Consider the following 18,928-nt stretch of genomic DNA (forward strand, 5'->3'; position numbering starts at 1 on the left):
AGCGATTTTATTTTATGCTGATCCACAATGTGAAAAAACTTGGACAGCATTGGAAGGTTTAAGTCTGAAACCGGATATTCTTTGTGAATCTATATGGAACAACGCTAAAGATAGAAACAAAAATAACTTTAAAAATAGATTCTTACAGCTCACTTTAAAATTATGGGATAAATACAGATCTCTACTTACCCCTGGAGTTTCTATATATGCAGCATTTTTGGGTCAAAGTTGGTTCCCCTCGGGTAGACGACATACAGATTATAAAGAACTAAGAAAAAATGATATTTTTAGGTTGAAAGATATTTTAGAAAAAGGAAAGTGTCTAACTTTAGACCAAATTTACAATAAATATAAAATTAGATTGGGATGGTTGCAATATTATCAGTTACAACACATGACTAACCATCTTATAGGATCAGTTGATGGCTTAAGGTCAAATACCATTTTTGAGAGACTTATTCATAAAACTAGCAGATATACGAAAGGAGCAATTTCTCTGATATATAAAGCCCTTAACGAAAAACTGTGGCAGAACAAATCTTGTTTGCAAAGAAAATGGGACCTAGATCTAAAAAAAACAATCGAGGATAAAGCTTGGAATGACGTATGGTCATCTTACCAAATGCGAACTAAAAACCTAACTATTAGGAGTCAATCCTTTAAAATTTATTCTCGTTGGTACCTAACCCCCACCCGTCTGTTTCTTTGCAAACATAAATCTTCTCCACTATGTTGGAAGGGCTGCGGGAAATCTGGAACGTTCCTACATTGTTGGTGGGAATGCCACCTAGTTAAGCAGTTCTGGATCTTAGTCAGTAAAGAAATATCAGAAATTACTGGTTTTAATATACCATTTTCTCCAGAGGTTATGTTATTAGGTTTGTGGCAAGATATGACAATCTCCAAGGAGAAAAAAGAACTTATTTCAATCTTGCTATCGGCGGCAAAAACACTTCTGGCTCAAGTCTGGAACCAACCCAAGATCCCATCGATCAAGCAATGGATTGAAAAATGCTGGGACTATATAATTGCAGATAAAATAACTGAACAAATATTAGCTGTTTACACACCTACAGAGAATAATGTTTTTCTGAATAGATGGTTTTCTTTTTTTGATTATATTTCAAACCACCCCCAATCATTATTTAAATTACCAGATAAGTATGTGGATTTTGCGATATATTAATTGCTACTGAGTTTTGTATGTTACTAATCACTACAAATACCTTAATGCATCTGTACAAAATATTGATTTTTGGAACTATGCATGTTGTTTCCGCTGTTGTTTACCAGTTATAAGGTTTGTTTGACGGTTGTTTTGGTTGTAAATGTTAAAAACAATAAAAATATATTTAAAAAAAAAAAAAAAGAAAGCCAACAAAACAGGAAAATGTATACTTACAAATGGGGGACCTGCACAGACCTTTGCGGGAGGCATTTCATCCCCCCCACTATTTCCTCTTTCACTTCCCTGAAAGCCCCATACTTCTCTTTTCCTGCTACCTTTTCTCCTTTCTACCCACCAGCTAACCGACATTCATCTCCCCGCCACCACTGTCTTCAGCTTTCCCTCCATCCTTTTCCTTGGCAACCTCTTCCAGGAAAAATATGGCCTAGTTCATGGTCCCAACTACCAGGCTAGGCCTAGTGGGAAATCCACAAGGACTTGTAGGAGGCACCTCATTTTTCAGTGCATCTCCTTCCCCACAATATTTCTTCTTTTCCCCCTCCTGGCAAGCCTCCATATCCTCACCTTTCCCTGCTTTCTTTTCTCTTCCCACTAGGGCTGCCAAGTGGGGGCGGGTAAACCTCCACTTCGGAGGCCCAATTTCCGCCGCCGCAGAATTGGGCCCCGGGGGGAACTCTGCCCCCCGAAGCGCAGTGTGGCTGCGTCAGCAGAGGTGACGCAACCACGTCAATCACGTTGGGGGCGTGGCCCCGATCGTCGGAGGGGAAACTATGGTTTTCCCTCCGATGATCGGGGCCACGCCTTCAACGTGATCGATGTTGCGCGTCACTTCTGGTGATGTGCTGGCAGCGCGTGTGCACGCATCGAAGGACGAGTTCCGGAGCCCGGCGAGGCTCCCCCGCCGGTAAGATATTTTGACTTGGCAACCCTACTTCCCACCTACCAGGCAACTGGCTTTAAACTCCTCTCCATTTTTTTAAGATGTCAGATTTTTTTGTCAAACCTGGGATGTTCTTCAGACTTGTAGAAAGATCTGTCTTGTCTTCTCATGGCTCCATTCTTGCAATTTAAATATCCACAGATTTGGGCATGTTGAAAATTATATCCATTGATGATGGGCGTTATTCTTGTTTAAAGAAAAGGATATGTAACTCTACATCTGGCCCTGGGTTTTCCCCCAGTATTACCAGAGATATGTCTTCTTCACCTGTGTCTAACTTCCTTGAGGGGAATAGCTGTTTCTGCATCAGAAAACGTCTTCCTGTTGCTGTGAATGAAAACTCTGCAGGTCATAAGGGCTTTTATTTTCATGCCATAGAGAAGAGCTTAAGAGCCTCCCCACCCCATGCCTTTGTTGAACTTCCTTTTGTGAAGTCGGGGTGTGTACTTTTCAACATAGCAAACTAACACATCAGAGAAGATGTTTCTACTGTAGTGTTCTCCCTTATATTCTAGGTTTCTGTGTGGAGGGAACTTTTTGTATGTAGGAACATTCAGTTGTGTGATGCTCTTGTTTGAATCATAGAATCATAGAGTTGGAAGGGGCCATATAGACCATCTAGTCCAACCCCCTGCCCAATGCAGGAGCAGCCTAAAGCATCTCTGACAAATATTCATCCAGCCTCTTCTTGAAAGCTGTCAGTGAAGGGGAGCTAATCACCTCTCTAGGCAGCTGATTCCACCTTTGAACCACTCTGACCATGAAAAAGTTTTTCCTAATATCCAGCCGATACCTTTCTGCGTGTAATTTAAACCCGTTGCTTCAGATTTTCTGCTGCCAACTGGAACAGCTCTTTGCCCTGCTCCAAATGACAACCTTTCAAATATTTAAAATGAAATGATGCAACCCAGACAGATTTTCCTCCTAGAGATGATATAAGATTTCTGGAAATGTTGAAGCCATGGGGGGGGGATCTTTTTTCCCTGTCTCTCCTCTCCCCCAGAAAAAAGACAAATTTGAGGGGAAATGAAATTTATGCAATACTTATTGTCTTTTCAAACTTATTTTTTTCTGCATTAACAACATAAAATGCATAATTTATAACTTTTTGAGCATATACAATTGTAATATTTGATATATTTTGGAATGCAAAAGTTATACATGCCTTAGTTTTGTACAAGCAAAATTGCATATATGCCCAGTGCTTGAGAGAAGACTGCAGCCTGCTACACTGTATGCAACCTTAGCTCATCTACCTTAATTGTAGCTATCTGGTTAGAGAGAACTAAGTTCTCAATGAAACTTTCCATTTTCCTCTGAGGCTTTGCTGCAGTTTCTGCCCGACATTCCTCTAACCTTTTTTCCTCCTTCCTGCAAGGTAGGGCAATACATTACTTTTTACCCAGTCTGTGGGTAAATGTGTCAGTTTGACGGAGAGGTGAAAAGATCAACCATATCAGGTCAAGTTTATTGAAAGATAAAGAGATAGTTGGGAAAACCAAAGATCTTATACAAGAATTTTTCAGTAATAACACCTCAAAAGATACACCTATAGAAATAATATGGGATGCATTTAAAGCGTTTATAAGAGGCTGGTGGATTAATCAGGGGGCGTGGAAAAAAAAACAAGAGAATAAAAAATATGAAATATTAAACAGGGAAATACAAGAAGAAGAAAATAGGTCCATAAAATCTATTAAAGATCTAAAGAACACAAGAAATAGATTAAATAAATTACAACATCACTTAAACTTACTCCTAACGCAAGAGACTGCAAAGAAAATAGAAAGGGCAAAATTATATTATTTTGAAAATGCTAATAAGCCAACAAGATGGCTTACTTACAAACTGAGAAAAGAGAAAGAATCCAGAATAATAAAAAGACTTAAAAACGAAAAAGGTGAGGGATCAACATCGCAGAAAGAGTTAGAAGATATAATTCGTAATTTCTATGTTAACTTGTATAAAAAGGAAGAAGAGCGAGGGAAAGAAATGCAAGAATATCAAAAGAAATGGGAAAAAGGGAAGTTTAATAAAGAACAGATTGATATACTAAATGAACCCATTGCGGTTCATGATATAACAGAGGCGATAAAAGATGGGGAAAAAAAGAAATCTCCAGGCCCAGATGGGATTCCAATAGAGTTCTACCAGATTTTTAAAGAGCAGATAACGGACCCCTTTAAAGAACTAGTGCAAAATATACCTCAAACAAATAATGTCCCGGCCTCATGGAATGAGGCGCTTATCACCCTAATACATAAACCGAACTCCGATGAGGAAGAAGTTAAAAACTATAGACCTATTTCCCTATTAAATTCGGACTATAAAGTCTTTGCCAAGATACTGGCTAATAGAATGAAAAAAGTGCTCTCAAAAATAATCCATAAAGATCAATCAGGATTTCTGCCAAAAAGAAGAATACAAAACAACATTAGGAACATAATAAATGTGCTGGAATATTATGATATGCAACCAGGAAAACAGATGGCGCTAATTCTCTTGGATGCAGAGAAGGCTTTCGACAACATCAACTGGGCATACATGTTTAAAAAACTAGAAATGTGGGAATGCGGGGAAAAGTTTTATGCAATGATAAGAGCTATATATAACAAACAAAGTGCCAAGATTCTAATAAATGGTGAACCATCCCAAAATATTCAAATTCAAAAAGGAACAAGGCAGGGGTGTCCTCTTTCACCGCTATTGTTCATCTTCGTAATCGAATCATTAATGGATAAAATCAGAGATAATGATGTAATAAGAGGATTGAGAATAAAAGGGGAAGAATATAAAGTACAGGGCTTCGCCGATGACTTGATATTTATACTTGAAGATCCAGAACAATCAATATCAATCCTAATTAAAAATATAAAAGAATTTGGGGAATTAGCTGGATTTAAAATAAACCTACAAAAGACTAAAATTATAGCAAAAAATTGCTCCCAAGGACTGTTAAATAGGTTAAAAGAAATATCAGAAATGGAGGTAGTACAGACAGCAAAATATTTAGGGATTTGGATATCAGATAACAACTCAAAGCTATATGATAACAACTATATAAAACTTCTAAACGAGATAAAAAGAGATCTGGAAAATTGGGAAAAGAAGCATTTGTCATTAATGGGAAGAATAGCAACCATAAAAATGAATATCCTCCCAAGATTTCTATTCTTGGCGCAAAATTTACCTGTACTGAAAACTTATAATTTTTTTAAAGACCTAGAGAAGTTAACAAGTAAATTTTTATGGCAGTCTAAGAAGCCAAGAATTAAATGCAAATACCTACAGGATAGTAGAGAAAAAGGGGGATTTGCACTACCTAACTGGCAGTTATACTACCTGGCTGCAGCAATGGTATGGATCAAAGACTGGGTGGAATTAAAAGATGGGAGAACCTTAACGTTAGAAGGAGTTGATCTGCCTATGGGATGGCACGCATACATGTGGTATGGTAAAGATAAAATACATACCAGCTTCCATACAAATATAATAAGGAATGCTCTAATGAAAGCATGGAATATTATAAAACAAAAATTTTATACAAAAACCCCCTTGTGGATTTCCCCACTAGAAGCATTTATAAAACCATCATTACTGACTGAAGAAAGAAAACAAATATATGGCACACTTTTGAATGAGAAAATGGAAATCAAAAAAGATGAAATATTAAAAAAACAAAATATTCAATTAGCATGGTGGGATAAAAGCATATTAAATACAAGATATATGTTAGATAAGAAAATAGGCTTCTATGCAAGCGGGAAAAATGTAGGAACATACCTCCATATATGGTGGAGGTGTAGTAAAATACAAAATTATTGGAAAAAAATTCAAAAAATCCTCCTCGAGGTACTTAAATTAAAATTACCCTTAAATCCTGAGATTTACCTGTTAAATATGATTCCGGACAAAATTAAAAACCATAAACGCATAATAATATATGTGTTAACAATAGCTAGAATCCTAGTAGCTAGACGGTGGAAGTCGAAAGCCATACCATCTATAAGAGAACTTAAACACAAGATTCTGGACATGGCGGAAATGGACAAGCTTAGTTTAATATTGAATAACAAACCAGAAGAGACTTTTTGGAAAAGATGGAAAAATATATACGACTGGCTAAAACACAAGAAAAAATTTTGAATTGATAAATTTCTAGTGAACAATGTACTTGAACGAAAGAAACTGTTACTTTTTTTTAATAGAGATGTAAAAAATAAGAAAACTACAAATGTATGGATTAATACAATGTAAAGGTGAAAACATGGAAAATAAATTTAAAAAAAAAAAAAAAAAACATGGGAAACTCTGTGTCCCAGGGTCTCTTAAAGGTTTGGTTGGGAGACTGTGGGCTTTTCCGCATGGGTTTTTCCCATCAGTTCTGCTCCCCTAATTCTGGGTGCAGTATGCATCTTGGATTTAAGAGCTGTCTATGTCTACAGCATGCTCACTTTGTCTTTAAAAGCATCACTCATAGAATCATAAGAGTTGGAAGGGAACTCCAGGGTCATCTAGTCCAACCCCCTGCACAGTGCAGGAGATTCACAAATACCCCCCCTCCACACCTGCAGTGTCCATTCTAACACGCCCAGAAAATGATTAAAAACCTCCAGGATCCCTGGACAAAACCGGCTTGGAGAAAAATTACTTCCTGACCCCAAAGTGGTGATAGGCCCTTTCCTGGGTATGTAAGAGAGAGCCACAAGAATTAAGCACTGATGCCCTCCCTCTCATGATCTGCCTAAGTTCACACAATTCTCATTGCTGTCAGATGGCCATCTAGCCTCTGTTCGAAGACCTCCAAAGAGGGAGAGCCCACCACCTCCCGAGGAAGCCTGTTCCACTGAGTAACTGTCAGGAAGTTTTTCCTAATGTTTAGAGAAAGTATTTCATAGGAGCCTTTTTCACTCCTCCCCAAACTTTCCAATTTTCCGCTTTGGAAAAATGGGGGGGGGTGCCCACATTTCCCGCCTGAGTTTTTCCAAGTTTTTTCCCCCACTGGGTCTTCCTATCTCTATCACCACCTCAGTGAAGACTAGGCCTACATGTGCTCAGGTTCTCTTCAGGCAGAGAAAGGAATTGGGGCATATGCCATCAGCCTATACAATTGGTGGGTAGTGTGAAGCCTCTGAATCATTTAGACCGGATATAAAAATTAGGAGCTTGGTCTTCTGCCCTGGATTGGTCAACAGTCAACTGGTCTTTTCCTTGCTGCTCGTCAGGTTTCAGCCCAAACCCTTGTTTTGATTGCAGCCTCTGTTGCAGCAACTGACCACTGGGACTCTTTTATGGAGAACGCGCATTCTGCATTTGAATTGAGGTACAAACACCCCTGACTGCAGCCTGACCTTGACATTTCTGTTGAAAGAAGGCCTTTCAACTGCTGACACAGCATTGCCTGTTTTTTTTAATACTAAGCAGGTATGATAAGAATGCATCACACTGCATGGGCAGAGCTACAACAGGGTTACCATTTTATAATCTCGGATTTTGCTGATCATCTCCCCTCATTCCTCTGCGAGGGGACATCTAGATGCCTTCTTCAAGGTCTGGATTCTTTTTTAACAGCTCATGAAATGGCAACAGCACTGCCATTTCCAGCAGAGTATTCAGCTTACATTGATTCATTCCTGTGTATTGTGGAGAGTTCATGCTTTGCAATGAAAATGTGGGTCTCCATTTGGACTGGTTTATAGTTACCTTTGGGAGATAACAGAACACGCTGTGGAGGAGCTGCTGTTTTCCAAATGCCTTGCTGACTTTCTGAGTGAACCCATTATGTTACTCCATTGTACTGGAAGCCGCATTCTTCCAAAGTGTTGACGAGGATCCTGGTTTGCTATCTATTGAAGCCAAAGAGCAAATTCTTTTTCCGGTTTTGAGCCATCCATAGTTACTGAAGATTGTAAGGACCTTTACATTTTTTCCCTTTATTGGATGACTGTAGAAAAGAATATTGGAGCAAGCGTGCTAGTTTTGAAGTAGCCTAGCCCTCAGAATATCAGAATAGATCGGCTTACCTTTAATTAAAAAATATAGATGCTGAGATCCTTTTTAATACCAAATTTTGGGCAGATGAATAGTTGGATTTCCATGTCTGTTAAGTGTCATCAGAACACTTCTGACTTTTGCCGACCCTATGAATTAATGATCTCTAAACGTCTTGGCATTAACAGCCTGACTCAGGTCTTCCAGACTGAGAGGTGTGGTTTCTTTGAGTCAACCCATCTCATGTTGGGTCTTTCACTTTTCCTGCTGCCTTCAGCACTCCCTAGCATTATTGTCTTTTCTTCTCATAATGTGACCAAAGTATGATAGCCTCAGACTGGCCATTTTAGCTTCTAGGGGAGAGTTCAGGCTTGATTTGATCTACAACCCACTGATTTGTCTTCGAAAAGGGGTAGACTAAAAAAACATTTCTCCCCAAAGTCTTCATTCAGCACTGGTATCACTAGACCACACTGACTCTGAACAGTGTTATACCAGTTTAATTGTTGTGGTTAAGAGTCCCAAAGAACCCTGGGAACAGTTTGGTAAGAATGCTGAGAATTCCATGTTATCTCTTTAGTTGTTGCCAAAGTTCCATGGATTTAGGGGACAGAAGCACTCAGTTTTGAATACGTCATGGCACTTAAGTCTTTGTGTGGCTCTGCTCTTCATAGTCCAGTAAATTCTTATGAAAGAAAGAGGGTCCCAGAAGATGATCAGTGAGGTCATCGAAGTACATACGGGAGGAGGCAGCCCTTCAGGGATGCTGGCCCCAAGCCGTATAGAGAATTGAAGGTCAATATCAGGACCTTGAATTGGGCCTGGAAGCAAATTGATAACTAGCGTAGGTGGAACAGGATTGGGGTGATATGGTCCCTATGATTCACTCCAGCCAGTGCTCTGGCTGCAGCATTCTGTAACTGTGGTCATAGGCGTAATCTTCGTGGGGGCGGCGGGGCTTCAGCCCCCGCCGAAATTTTCAGGAAGGTATTCAGCCTCCCCCGGGAGCCACCCTTGCTCCTAGCAAAGCAATGCCTCTGGCCCAGCCCCAGCCCCCCCCCGGGAAATTGGAAAGTCTACACCCTTGACTGTGGTTTCCCGACAGTCTTCAGGGGCAGCCCCACATAGAACTCACTGCAGTCATCTAATCTAGATGTTACCAAGGCAGACACCAAGATCTTTCCTGCTCAGGAACAGCCGCAGCCGGATGAGCAGCCAAAGCAGGTGAAAGACACCCCTGGCCACCACTGCCATATGCGTATTCAACAGGAGGCCTGAGTCCAGCAACACCCCCAAGTTACAGACCTGCACCCACGATAGGCTTTAGTAGTGAAGTGCTGGTTAAAATCAACCCTAGATTTTCCTGCTTCCCTTTTCCTGCTACTCCACGGAAAAGTAAATAATCTCAACTAGAAGCAAGGGCTGGTAGTTACTGAGTCGACTAGTGTTTCTCATGAGATGGGAGGTAAATGTCCATGTCGTGAGGTAGGTAGAGTCATACAGTTGCAGAGATTATTAGTCATGAAATAGAAGTAAAAACTCACCCAGATGGATCAGTGTATGACACCCACATCAGTCCCTGACCTCCGCTATTAAGCCATCATATAATTACATGAGCCGATGTGCTGTCAGACTGAAAAATATGTTTTCCGCACAGTTCTTTTCTTTTTATAGAAAAGCAGCCTTTTATCAGTGGGTCCTAAATTGAGTTTTAGGGAATTATGGATACCAGTTGTGGGGCCGACCCAATACGTTTTCATCAAAGCCAGCTTTAATTTCAAAATAGATTATTTTAAATAGAGAATACGTGACATTTTATTTTTTAAAATCGGATTTTATTTTTAATTCATTTTTTATTATTTTATTTCATTCATTTAATTCTTTTTAAAACCAGCCTGCTCCATATCTAGTACTGCCTGCTAGACCGTACTGCCTCCTACAATCTGAAAATTGTTCATTCATGTTCATAGTGGTATCCCGGTAGCCAACAACACCTGCAGAGAGACTCTAAAATAGTAATTCTGTGCATCGCATTGAGACAGGTTATGCTGAAAGACTCAATAAAGGTAGCCACAGCCCTCAGTGCACAAGACCTGAGCAAGGCTATTAATGATACGTAGACGTTTTGGAGGTCATTTATTTCAAAGGTTACCATAAGTCGGAACTGACTTGATAGCACTTAACACATACACACACACATGTACATTTAGGGTTGCCAGTTATGAGTTGGGAAATAACCAGGAGATTTTAGGGATGAAGCTGGGGAAGACAGGGTTTTTGGAGGGGAGGGACCGTAGCGGGGTGATGTGGCCACAGGGCGCACCCTCCAAAGCACCCCTTTTCCCCAGGAGAACTGATCTCTGCAGTCTGTAGATCATTTTTAATACCAGGAGATCTCCAGACCCCACCTGGAGCTTGATAACTCCATGCATTTTGACAGCATGACTAGCCCCGGATAACCATGTGAACATCATGGCTGAGAAGGGCCCTGAATCCCCCCCAACTTTAATCTAACACTGGCTGACAGTTGGCGTATTTTTCGTTTCCTTCTTTTAGTGTGCTTCGGTTTTAAAAACTGAGTCCTCGTGGGAAACTGCATCCTCATGGGTCTTGTTGGTTTTGCGTGGGTTTTGTTGATATACAACTGGGTTTGTTTTCCCATTAATTTAGAGGCATATTTATGCCATTGACTCGTGGTTTGACAATATGAGCCTTCCAAACTGCCTCCTTTTTGGCCAAATAAAACTGTGCAGTATTTTTAAGTACAAATCATCTTCAGAGAGCCAACTGCTTGTTATTTAACACTGGCAGCGCACTTAGGAAGGCATGCAAAGCGATTACCATTTTGCCTGCAAGGCACAGCTCGTCTATGTAACAGCAGAGGATGCAGGAAGGTCAGTGGAGAGAAGGTATTCTTGGGTCCGTGATTGGGCTGGAGTTGCTTTTGTAGCTGAATTCAAGACTCAGGCATTTGGCAGAAAGCCTGCCTTTTGATGGGTACAAACATTGCTCTCCTTGTTGTTTGTTTCTTCTACTTTTAAGTACTCAGTTTACTCTTCTTTCCCCCCCCCTCCTGTCACAGGGAGGAATAAGTGGCGAATTGTACAGCCTTTCAAAAGACTTCCAAGTAAATTCAGGCTTGCGTCAACCGAGCATCGGAACAGATGGATAATGGAGACTGGGGATATATAGTAAGTATTCCAGTTTGGACTCTGGGAGCCTGCTAAATTTTCCCAAGGCCTTTGCTTGTGTGTGAGTATAAATCTACCTTCTTTTTTGCAGTCCTGTGTCCCCCCCCCCCCCCCGGCCTCTCAAGCTGGCTTAATGTGACTGCTGGTTTTCTTATTTCCGGAAAACTTGGCAAATGTCATTAACTAGAGAGGTACAGAGGGGAAAGGGAATTTGGAGGCCCAGTGATCCTGACTGTATGGGCTGTGGGCTCATGAAAGCTTATGCCACAAGAATACAACCCGCCATGAAGCTTCCACTGCCCTGACCTGGATGGAGACCCAGGCTAGCCTGATCTCATCAGATCTGGGAAGCTAAGCTGGGCTGGCCCTATTTAGTGCTTGAATGGAAGACCACCAAGGAAGTTCAGAATTGCCACGCAGAGGCAGGCAGTGACTTGACTCTTGCCTTGAAAATCCAATGGGGCCGCCATAAATTTACTGCCACTTGATGGCACATTCCACTACCAAGGTTCCACGAGACCTTCTGCTGGTTTTACCTTTATTCCAGTCTACGTTGGTTAATATAGGGTGATTCCACACTAGACCTTAAACCCTGGTTCAGCCCTGCCCCCAGACTTACATTCTACGCTACACTCGAGATCACCCCTGTAATTATCTTGAAGGTATTTTTTGGTTCCACATTACATTGAGGTCACCCCGGTTTTGCCCCACACTTTTCCCGGGATAAACGGATGCTGTTATTACCAGGGATAAATGCAAGGTATCGTGTCGCGAGTGGAACTCTGATCAAACCAGGGATGAGATCCAAGTGTGGAAAGGACCACAATGTAGCTCAAGGCAATTCTGTAACATTGGGTAGCTATTTTAAAGTGTTAAAAAGATTTCCTGTCTCTCTTATTCTTGATCTGTGTGTGGATTTTGTCCCCCAGGAATTCTCAAGCACAACTATCATGGAGACTCTCTTCAGAAAGAGATCTTCCCAGTGTATTGTACCACCTGCCTGGTGGAATGTGCTACCATATGAGATCAGGGCCCTGCGGGACCTATTCCGGTTCTGCAGGGCCTGCCAAACAGAGCTGTTCCACCAGGTCTTTAGTAGAGGCAGCAGGCATCCCAGTGACCGTCGATCCTGGAAGCCAGACTGAGACCACATTATCTGCCGTTGAGGCGTGTTGTTGTTTAATACAAATGCTTTTTAATTATATAAGGATGAGGATTTTGTGGATTTTAAATTGAGTATTGTAATATGTTTTTAATATTGTAAATCTGCATTAACTGCAGATACATATATGTTATTACCTGCCCTGAGCCTACAATGTGGGGAGGGTGGGCTATAAGTCTAATTAATCAATTAAAAAAATAAATAATACACATGACCCAAGATAATTCAAGAATTAACTAAATGTTTACCTTAATTCCTTTTCCCCCCAAAGCGGAAGGTGGGGGCACTTGCATAAAGTGGGGGCTGGGGGGAAGGTAGTCTCGCATTTTTTATATTTATTCTAGCTTGCAGCACACACCCTGAATTCAGAATAAAAATTGTACAGAAGCAGAATTGTACTCTACAAGTCTTGGAAGGAAATTGCTATTCTGGAGTCAGCTAGACCCAGAGTTGGGGCAGTTTGCTATGACTCAGAGGCTATGGGGTATCACTTGGTCATCTGCAATAAATTGCAACTCGGACTAAGGGATCACTAAGGCTGTATTAATATTTCCCAGTTCTGTTAGAGATGGAGTCCTGATTTAAAACCTGTCAGAACCAAAGAGTTTTGCTCACACCCAGAGTCTCTTTCAAACAGGGGCTCCTTATCAGGAAAGAAGCTACAAGTACAACGTGAGCATGCCAGGATACCCTCCACCTGGGCTGCTAACGGTCTGCTAAGGTTGCACACATAGCATTGTTGGCTCAGTTTTAAATGAGAGATTGAGTGCATGCAAACACCCCAGGTTATTTCTTATATTTCACTAGTGTCCCAATTAAATTTATTTTTTAATAAAGTGGATTAAATACTATTGTGCTTCGTGGATTTATTATCTCTAGTTTTGGAGAAAGGCAGGCTAACAAATGTTCCACAAAAACAAGCCAAATGTATTTATTAGGCATTTGCATTGGTAAAGCTAAACAAAAAAACCAACAACCCAAAATTCCTTTTTGGTATTTTTCAGGTATTCGGCAAGCTGAATCAGAATCTCTGATCTGATTTAGCTGCCAAATACACCCCGAAAATATTTGGCTTCTATTCGGGGTTTTTTTCAGCATTACCGAATGCAGGCTTGGGGGGGGGGGTTAAACTTTAAAGGGCTGTACTTATTTTCTCTTTCGGTCTCTTTCCCGTCCATTGCTCTGCTTTCCAGAAAGGAGGGGGAAGAGGGACCTTACATACAGTCAGTCACTGCAATGCATTTGCAAATGGCATTGCAGCTTGAAAGGCTGTTGATGCTGCTGGCTTCAAACTTGAAGCCCAACTACCAGCTTGCTTTCCCAGGGACAGGAGGGGGGAGGCGCACTGGCCAATAGGATTACAGATAAGGGTGGACACACTGCTCTTTGGCCAATCACAGGAGTTTGTTCTTTTTTGAAATTCTTCTGTGTATTGTTGTGATGATTCTGTGCTTAAGTTGACTTCAGTCCTCCTGTTGAGCTGGCATTTGCCACAATGGCACTGGGTTCAGCTAGTAGATTGGCACTGCATTCTGTTGATAGGTAAGTTAGCACTGGGTCTGCTGCTGGGCACTAGCAGTAGAACATGGCACTGGTTCTGCTGCTGGCCTTGCAAACATGCCCCCTCAGTATGTGCTTCAGAGATTTTCAGATTTGTTCTTAGTTCTGTTGGGTTTTGGCACTGCCACAGTAGCAGTGGTTCTGGTGGGCACATAGTACTAGTTCTGCTGCTGGTCTTGCAAACATGCCCCCTCACACAACCACACCACACCTCACTTAGTTTCTACTGCAGAGATTCTCTGGGAGAAACTGCTGGGCTGTTGGTTTTATCTGCCTGGCTTTTTCCCCTTCCATAGGAAACAATGGAGGATTGGGGCACCCTATTTGGATGTCCCTAGAATTGGACCCCCTGGTCCAATCTTTTTTAGACTTGGGGGGTTCTTTTGGGGAGAGGCTCCAGCAGCCACAGTACAAATTTGGTGCCTCTACCTCAAACTCCCGCCCCCCCAGCCCACTGAATACTCCTTCGAAGACTTTGCCATTGACCACAATGGCCCGATTGGATATAATGGAGCCGGATATTTTCGGAAACCAATATAATACTGGTATTGGTAGTCGGGTATATTTGGGAATACAGGAAAAATTCAGCTTTATTATACCCGAATCTGAAAATACTGAATTTTTTCCCTGCACACCCTTAGTATTTATGATGTTTTTTATGATTTTAACTTGATTTTTATTGTCTTAATGTTTTTATGATGCCAACTGGCCTTGTAAGCCGCCCTGAGCCTGCTTTGGCAGGGAGGGTGGGGTATAAATTAAATAAATAAATAAAAGCAGCTCACGTCAATAAAGGCAAGACAGGCCCAGCTGTCATTACTTATGAACTAAAGAAGACCAGATTCACAACAGAAGTGGAGGGAAAAGGTAGAAGAGAAAGGAGAAACAGTGTCAGAATAACGATAGAATTTGTATCCTGTTGAGACTGAATCAATCCTCCCTTACTGGTAGTCTCGTCTCACTGTGAGTGGTGCTTAAGTATCCCATGTGTTCTTAAAAATAATGCCCCATTAAGCCATGTGGGGGGAAATAGCAGTTGAAGATTTTTTTAAGTTCCATCAGCAATAATGATGACTTACAGAGTTGTTTTAAGACAGAGAGCTTATTTCTATATCAATTTGGAAGAGCTTTGAAACTTCCTCTTTTTGTTTTCTTGTCCTCAAGATGACTGATCCAGTCACTCTAAATGTGGGCGGTCACCTGTATACGACGTCACTCACCACTCTCACGAGGTATCCTGATTCGATGCTGGGGGCCATGTTCAGGGGAGACTTCCCTACAGCCAGAGACTCTCAAGGCAATTACTTCATCGACCGGGATGGGCCATTGTTCCGGTATGTTCTTAACTTTTTACGGACATCAGAGCTAACTGTGCCTATGGACTTCAAAGAGTTTGACCTGCTTCGGAAAGAAGCAGATTTTTATCAGATTGAACCCTTAATCCAATGTCTTAATGATCCCAAACCTTTGTATCCTGTGGATACGTTTGAGGAGGTGGTGGAGCTGTCCAGCACACGCAAGCTTTCAAAATACTCCAACCCGGTGGCAGTGATCATAACCCAGCTGACCATCACGACCAAAGTCCATTCGTTGCTGGAAGGCATTTCCAACCATTTTACTAAGTGGAATAAGCATATGATGGACACTAGAGACTGTCAGGTTTCTTTTACTTTTGGGCCATGCGATTACCACCAGGAAGTCTCTCTCAGAGTTCATCTGATGGAGTACATCACAAAGCAAGGCTTCAGTATCCGAAACACGAGGGTTCACCACATGAGCGAACGAGCCAATGAAAATACAGTCGAACACAACTGGACTTTCTGCAGACTGGCACGGAAAACGGATGACTGACTTCCTTACGCCGCCCTCCCCTTCTACCCCCCACCCCCATTTATTCTCCAAAAACTAGCAGCTTCTCAGAACAGTGGGCTCAGTTCAGTAGTCCCCTTCTGCTTGCTGAAAGATCTTAAGTTGGAGAAAGGAGCCCATCTTCTACTGGAAGTTGTATTGGATCCAGAGCAAAGATTTGCAGATCTTTCTGGATTTCCTCACTGCCCCAGCAGTCCTTTCCAACCCTGGGAAAAATTGTTCCTCTGGTTGCAGGACTTGTGGGGTAATAGCCACCTCGGTCGAGAGGCTGAAAGTCAGGAAGGGGAAGGCATGGAATCACTCCCTGCTTCCTCTTCTATTTGCTGTGCTCTGCTCATCAAAGAGTCAGGAGGAAGTGATTTTTGTCCCTCCCCCCCCTCCTGAACCCATGAGGCTGTAACTTCATATGGGTCAGACAACCCTGTGAATAAACTTTCCCAGAGATGAAAGGGACTGCGGGGGTGGGGGTGGGAGCCTGGAAGATTGGCAAGCATCAGCACCTTCTGCTGACCAATCACAGGGTCCAACCCAATAAATGCAACCCAATGTGTTGGTGATGGGAGTTGGGCTTTGTCTTAAGCAACATCAGAGGCTCCCTCTTTTTTTGTTATGAATATTTATTACTGACTTATGGACTGGAGAACTGACACGCTCTGGCCCTGGCCTGTCTTGTCTTTTGTCAACGTATGCATGTGCCTGCTCGAACTGTCAAGACACTTCGTTACAAAGGAGGAAACATCGCAGAATAACTACAGTAGGATACCATTTCTTTTGTGTTGTCCACACACTACAGTGTAAAGTGCTAAATTTTAAAAAATCACCTCCTGTTTTAAACAGTGTTTATTTCATCTCATGCTATTAAAAAACAAACAAACAGTGGGAACAAAACAGAGGGCCCTGATCCCCTGGGAAAGTCTCCTGTGCAAGCTGTGTTGAAATGAAGGGGAATGGTGGAAGAGGCACATGTGAATGAAAAGTTCCTTCTGGACCATGCCCGGAATGTTAGAAGTTCAGTGGAGAGGAAGGAGCTACCATCATGTAATCTAATCTAGTTTTCCTAAACAAATAAGCAAGCAGTATTATAATTTAGTGACCAACAAACAAACCACTTCCCTTGTTTTCCCCCCCAAGTGCAGCATTTTACAGTTACAATGTTTTTCCCTATGCATTATAAATCAAGCAACCAAATATAATGTGCAGCTACAAAAAATGCATTTATACTGGATTCTGAATGCAAAAAAAAAAAATCCCTCTGGTAGAACTCTTTTTATTTTTTAATGCCTGGTGCAATATTATTCCCAAGTGTAATGCTTGCCACCAAGAAGCTAATAAAAAACATAAAATATGGAAATAAGATTTGTATTTTTGAAGTTGTGTGTGTGTGTGTGTGTATCCCGCTTTCTGATTTATTTATTATTCTTGGAACAGTGGGAGTAAGAGAAATTAATGGAGGGAAATGATGTGGCTTCCCTGAACAAACAGACAAAATTAAACCATTGCGAAAAGATTAACTTTTAATGACTGGAATTTTGAAAACGGACCTAAATAATGAGAAGGTCACAATAAAATCTATCTGGGTTTGGGGCCAACATGAATAGGATCACAGAGATGCCGTGAAGATGCCTTCTACTGAGTCAGACCACTGCTCTGCCAAGGTTCGTATTGTCTACTCTGACTGGCAGCAGCTCTCCAGGGACTTGGGCAGGGGTCTTCCACATTGCCTGCTGCCGCATCCTTTTAATTGGAGATGCTGGGGACTGAACCTGGCAACTTTTGCGTGCAAAACAAATGCTTTACCACTCAGCCATGGAGGCTTTTTGTATGACAAGGAAGGCCAGTTTATAGTCCACAGGCCGAATTTGGCCCTTGAAGTGATTTTATCTAATCCTGACTGGATGTCAATGAAGTTGTAGTAAAAATAACATCCTTTTTTGAAAAAAGGTACAAATGGAAAATGCAAGGAATCTCCACGTGTCTTTCAGTTTGGTGTAGTGGTTAAGTGTGCGGACTCTAATCTGGGAGAACCGGGTTTGATTCCCCACTCCTCCACTTGCACCTGCCGATGTGACCTTGGGTCAGTCACAAGCTCTGGCCCAGCTGTCCTTGAAAAAGAGCAGTTTGTATCAGAGTTCTCTCAGCCTCACCCACCTCACAGGGTGTCTGTTGTGGGGAGGGGAAGGGAAAGGAGTTTGTAAGCCGCTCTGAGACACCTTTGGGTAGTGAAGGGTGGGGTATATATCCAATCTCTTCTTCTTCTTCTTCATATGTGTCTTATTTGTATTACTTTTTTGTTTGTGTTCTGGATAAGTAAAAAATGAACTGTTTTTTGGGGGGGTCTTTCATGACTCTCCTCACTCCTCACCACACACTCCCAGTCTCTGACCTTACACCATTCTGAGTATTTGTATTCTATCTTCTCAGCCCCTTTTAGATTATACTGATTTTAATGTAGAACAGAAGGCTGTGCAGATCCAGCCTGTAGACTGGCATCTGGAAAATAGCGGCCTCTGAGAATTCGGCTGCCTCAGCCACAAGAAATAAAATGCTTCTCCTTCAGCACAGAGAGAAGGGTGCCTGTGTAAGGAAAAACTCAGGGTTACATCTATATTTGAACATATTCTGAGTTCCCGCATTGGAGCCACTTAAGTCGATATACTCTCAAGCAAGGCTGGCGAGAGCTCTTGGCAGGGAAAGGCAATTTCCCATCGCAGGCTGAAGAGCCCGCTAGACCAAGACCTAATCTGAAGCAATCTCTAATTAATCATCCCTGTGGCTCTTCTGATGTCAGGAATGCTGCATGGGGTAGGCAATTGAAAGCGTGCCGAAGGGTGGCACACCAGACCTCCTCGTTCCCCATGGCGGTGTCCTTGCTCTGTCCCCAGGCTGGGCTGGAATGCAGCTCTGGGGTCCTCTTTGGATCTAGGAGCAGTGATGTCATCAACCAGAGCTCCTTCCAGGCGGCAGCATCAGTGCACTCAGACCATGAGGAGGCTGCGGGTGGTTGCCAGCTGCCTCTTTGGCCAACA

At 42.0% G+C, this 18,928-nt stretch overlaps 1 protein-coding gene across 1 annotated transcript in view; it reads left to right on the forward strand.

Annotated features, from left to right (window-relative positions):
* Nucleotides 1–17,147, forward strand: part of KCTD6 (potassium channel tetramerization domain containing 6) — a 34,202-nt gene extending 17,055 nt beyond the window's left edge. The window contains exons 2-3 of the mRNA XM_015422124.1: nt 11,203–11,311; nt 15,198–17,147. Of these exons, the coding sequence (XP_015277610.1) occupies nt 11,285–11,311; nt 15,198–15,884 (714 nt within the window). The 5' untranslated portion in view covers nt 11,203–11,284 and the 3' untranslated portion in view covers nt 15,885–17,147. The remainder of the gene's footprint in view (nt 1–11,202; nt 11,312–15,197) is intronic.
* Nucleotides 17,148–18,928: the final 1,781 nt, after the last annotated feature.

The sequence above is a fragment of the Gekko japonicus genome, unplaced genomic scaffold (genome assembly GCF_001447785.1).
Source record: "Gekko japonicus isolate JY-2015 unplaced genomic scaffold, Gekko_japonicus_V1.1 scaffold292, whole genome shotgun sequence".
Taxonomy (NCBI): domain Eukaryota; kingdom Metazoa; phylum Chordata; class Lepidosauria; order Squamata; family Gekkonidae; genus Gekko; species Gekko japonicus.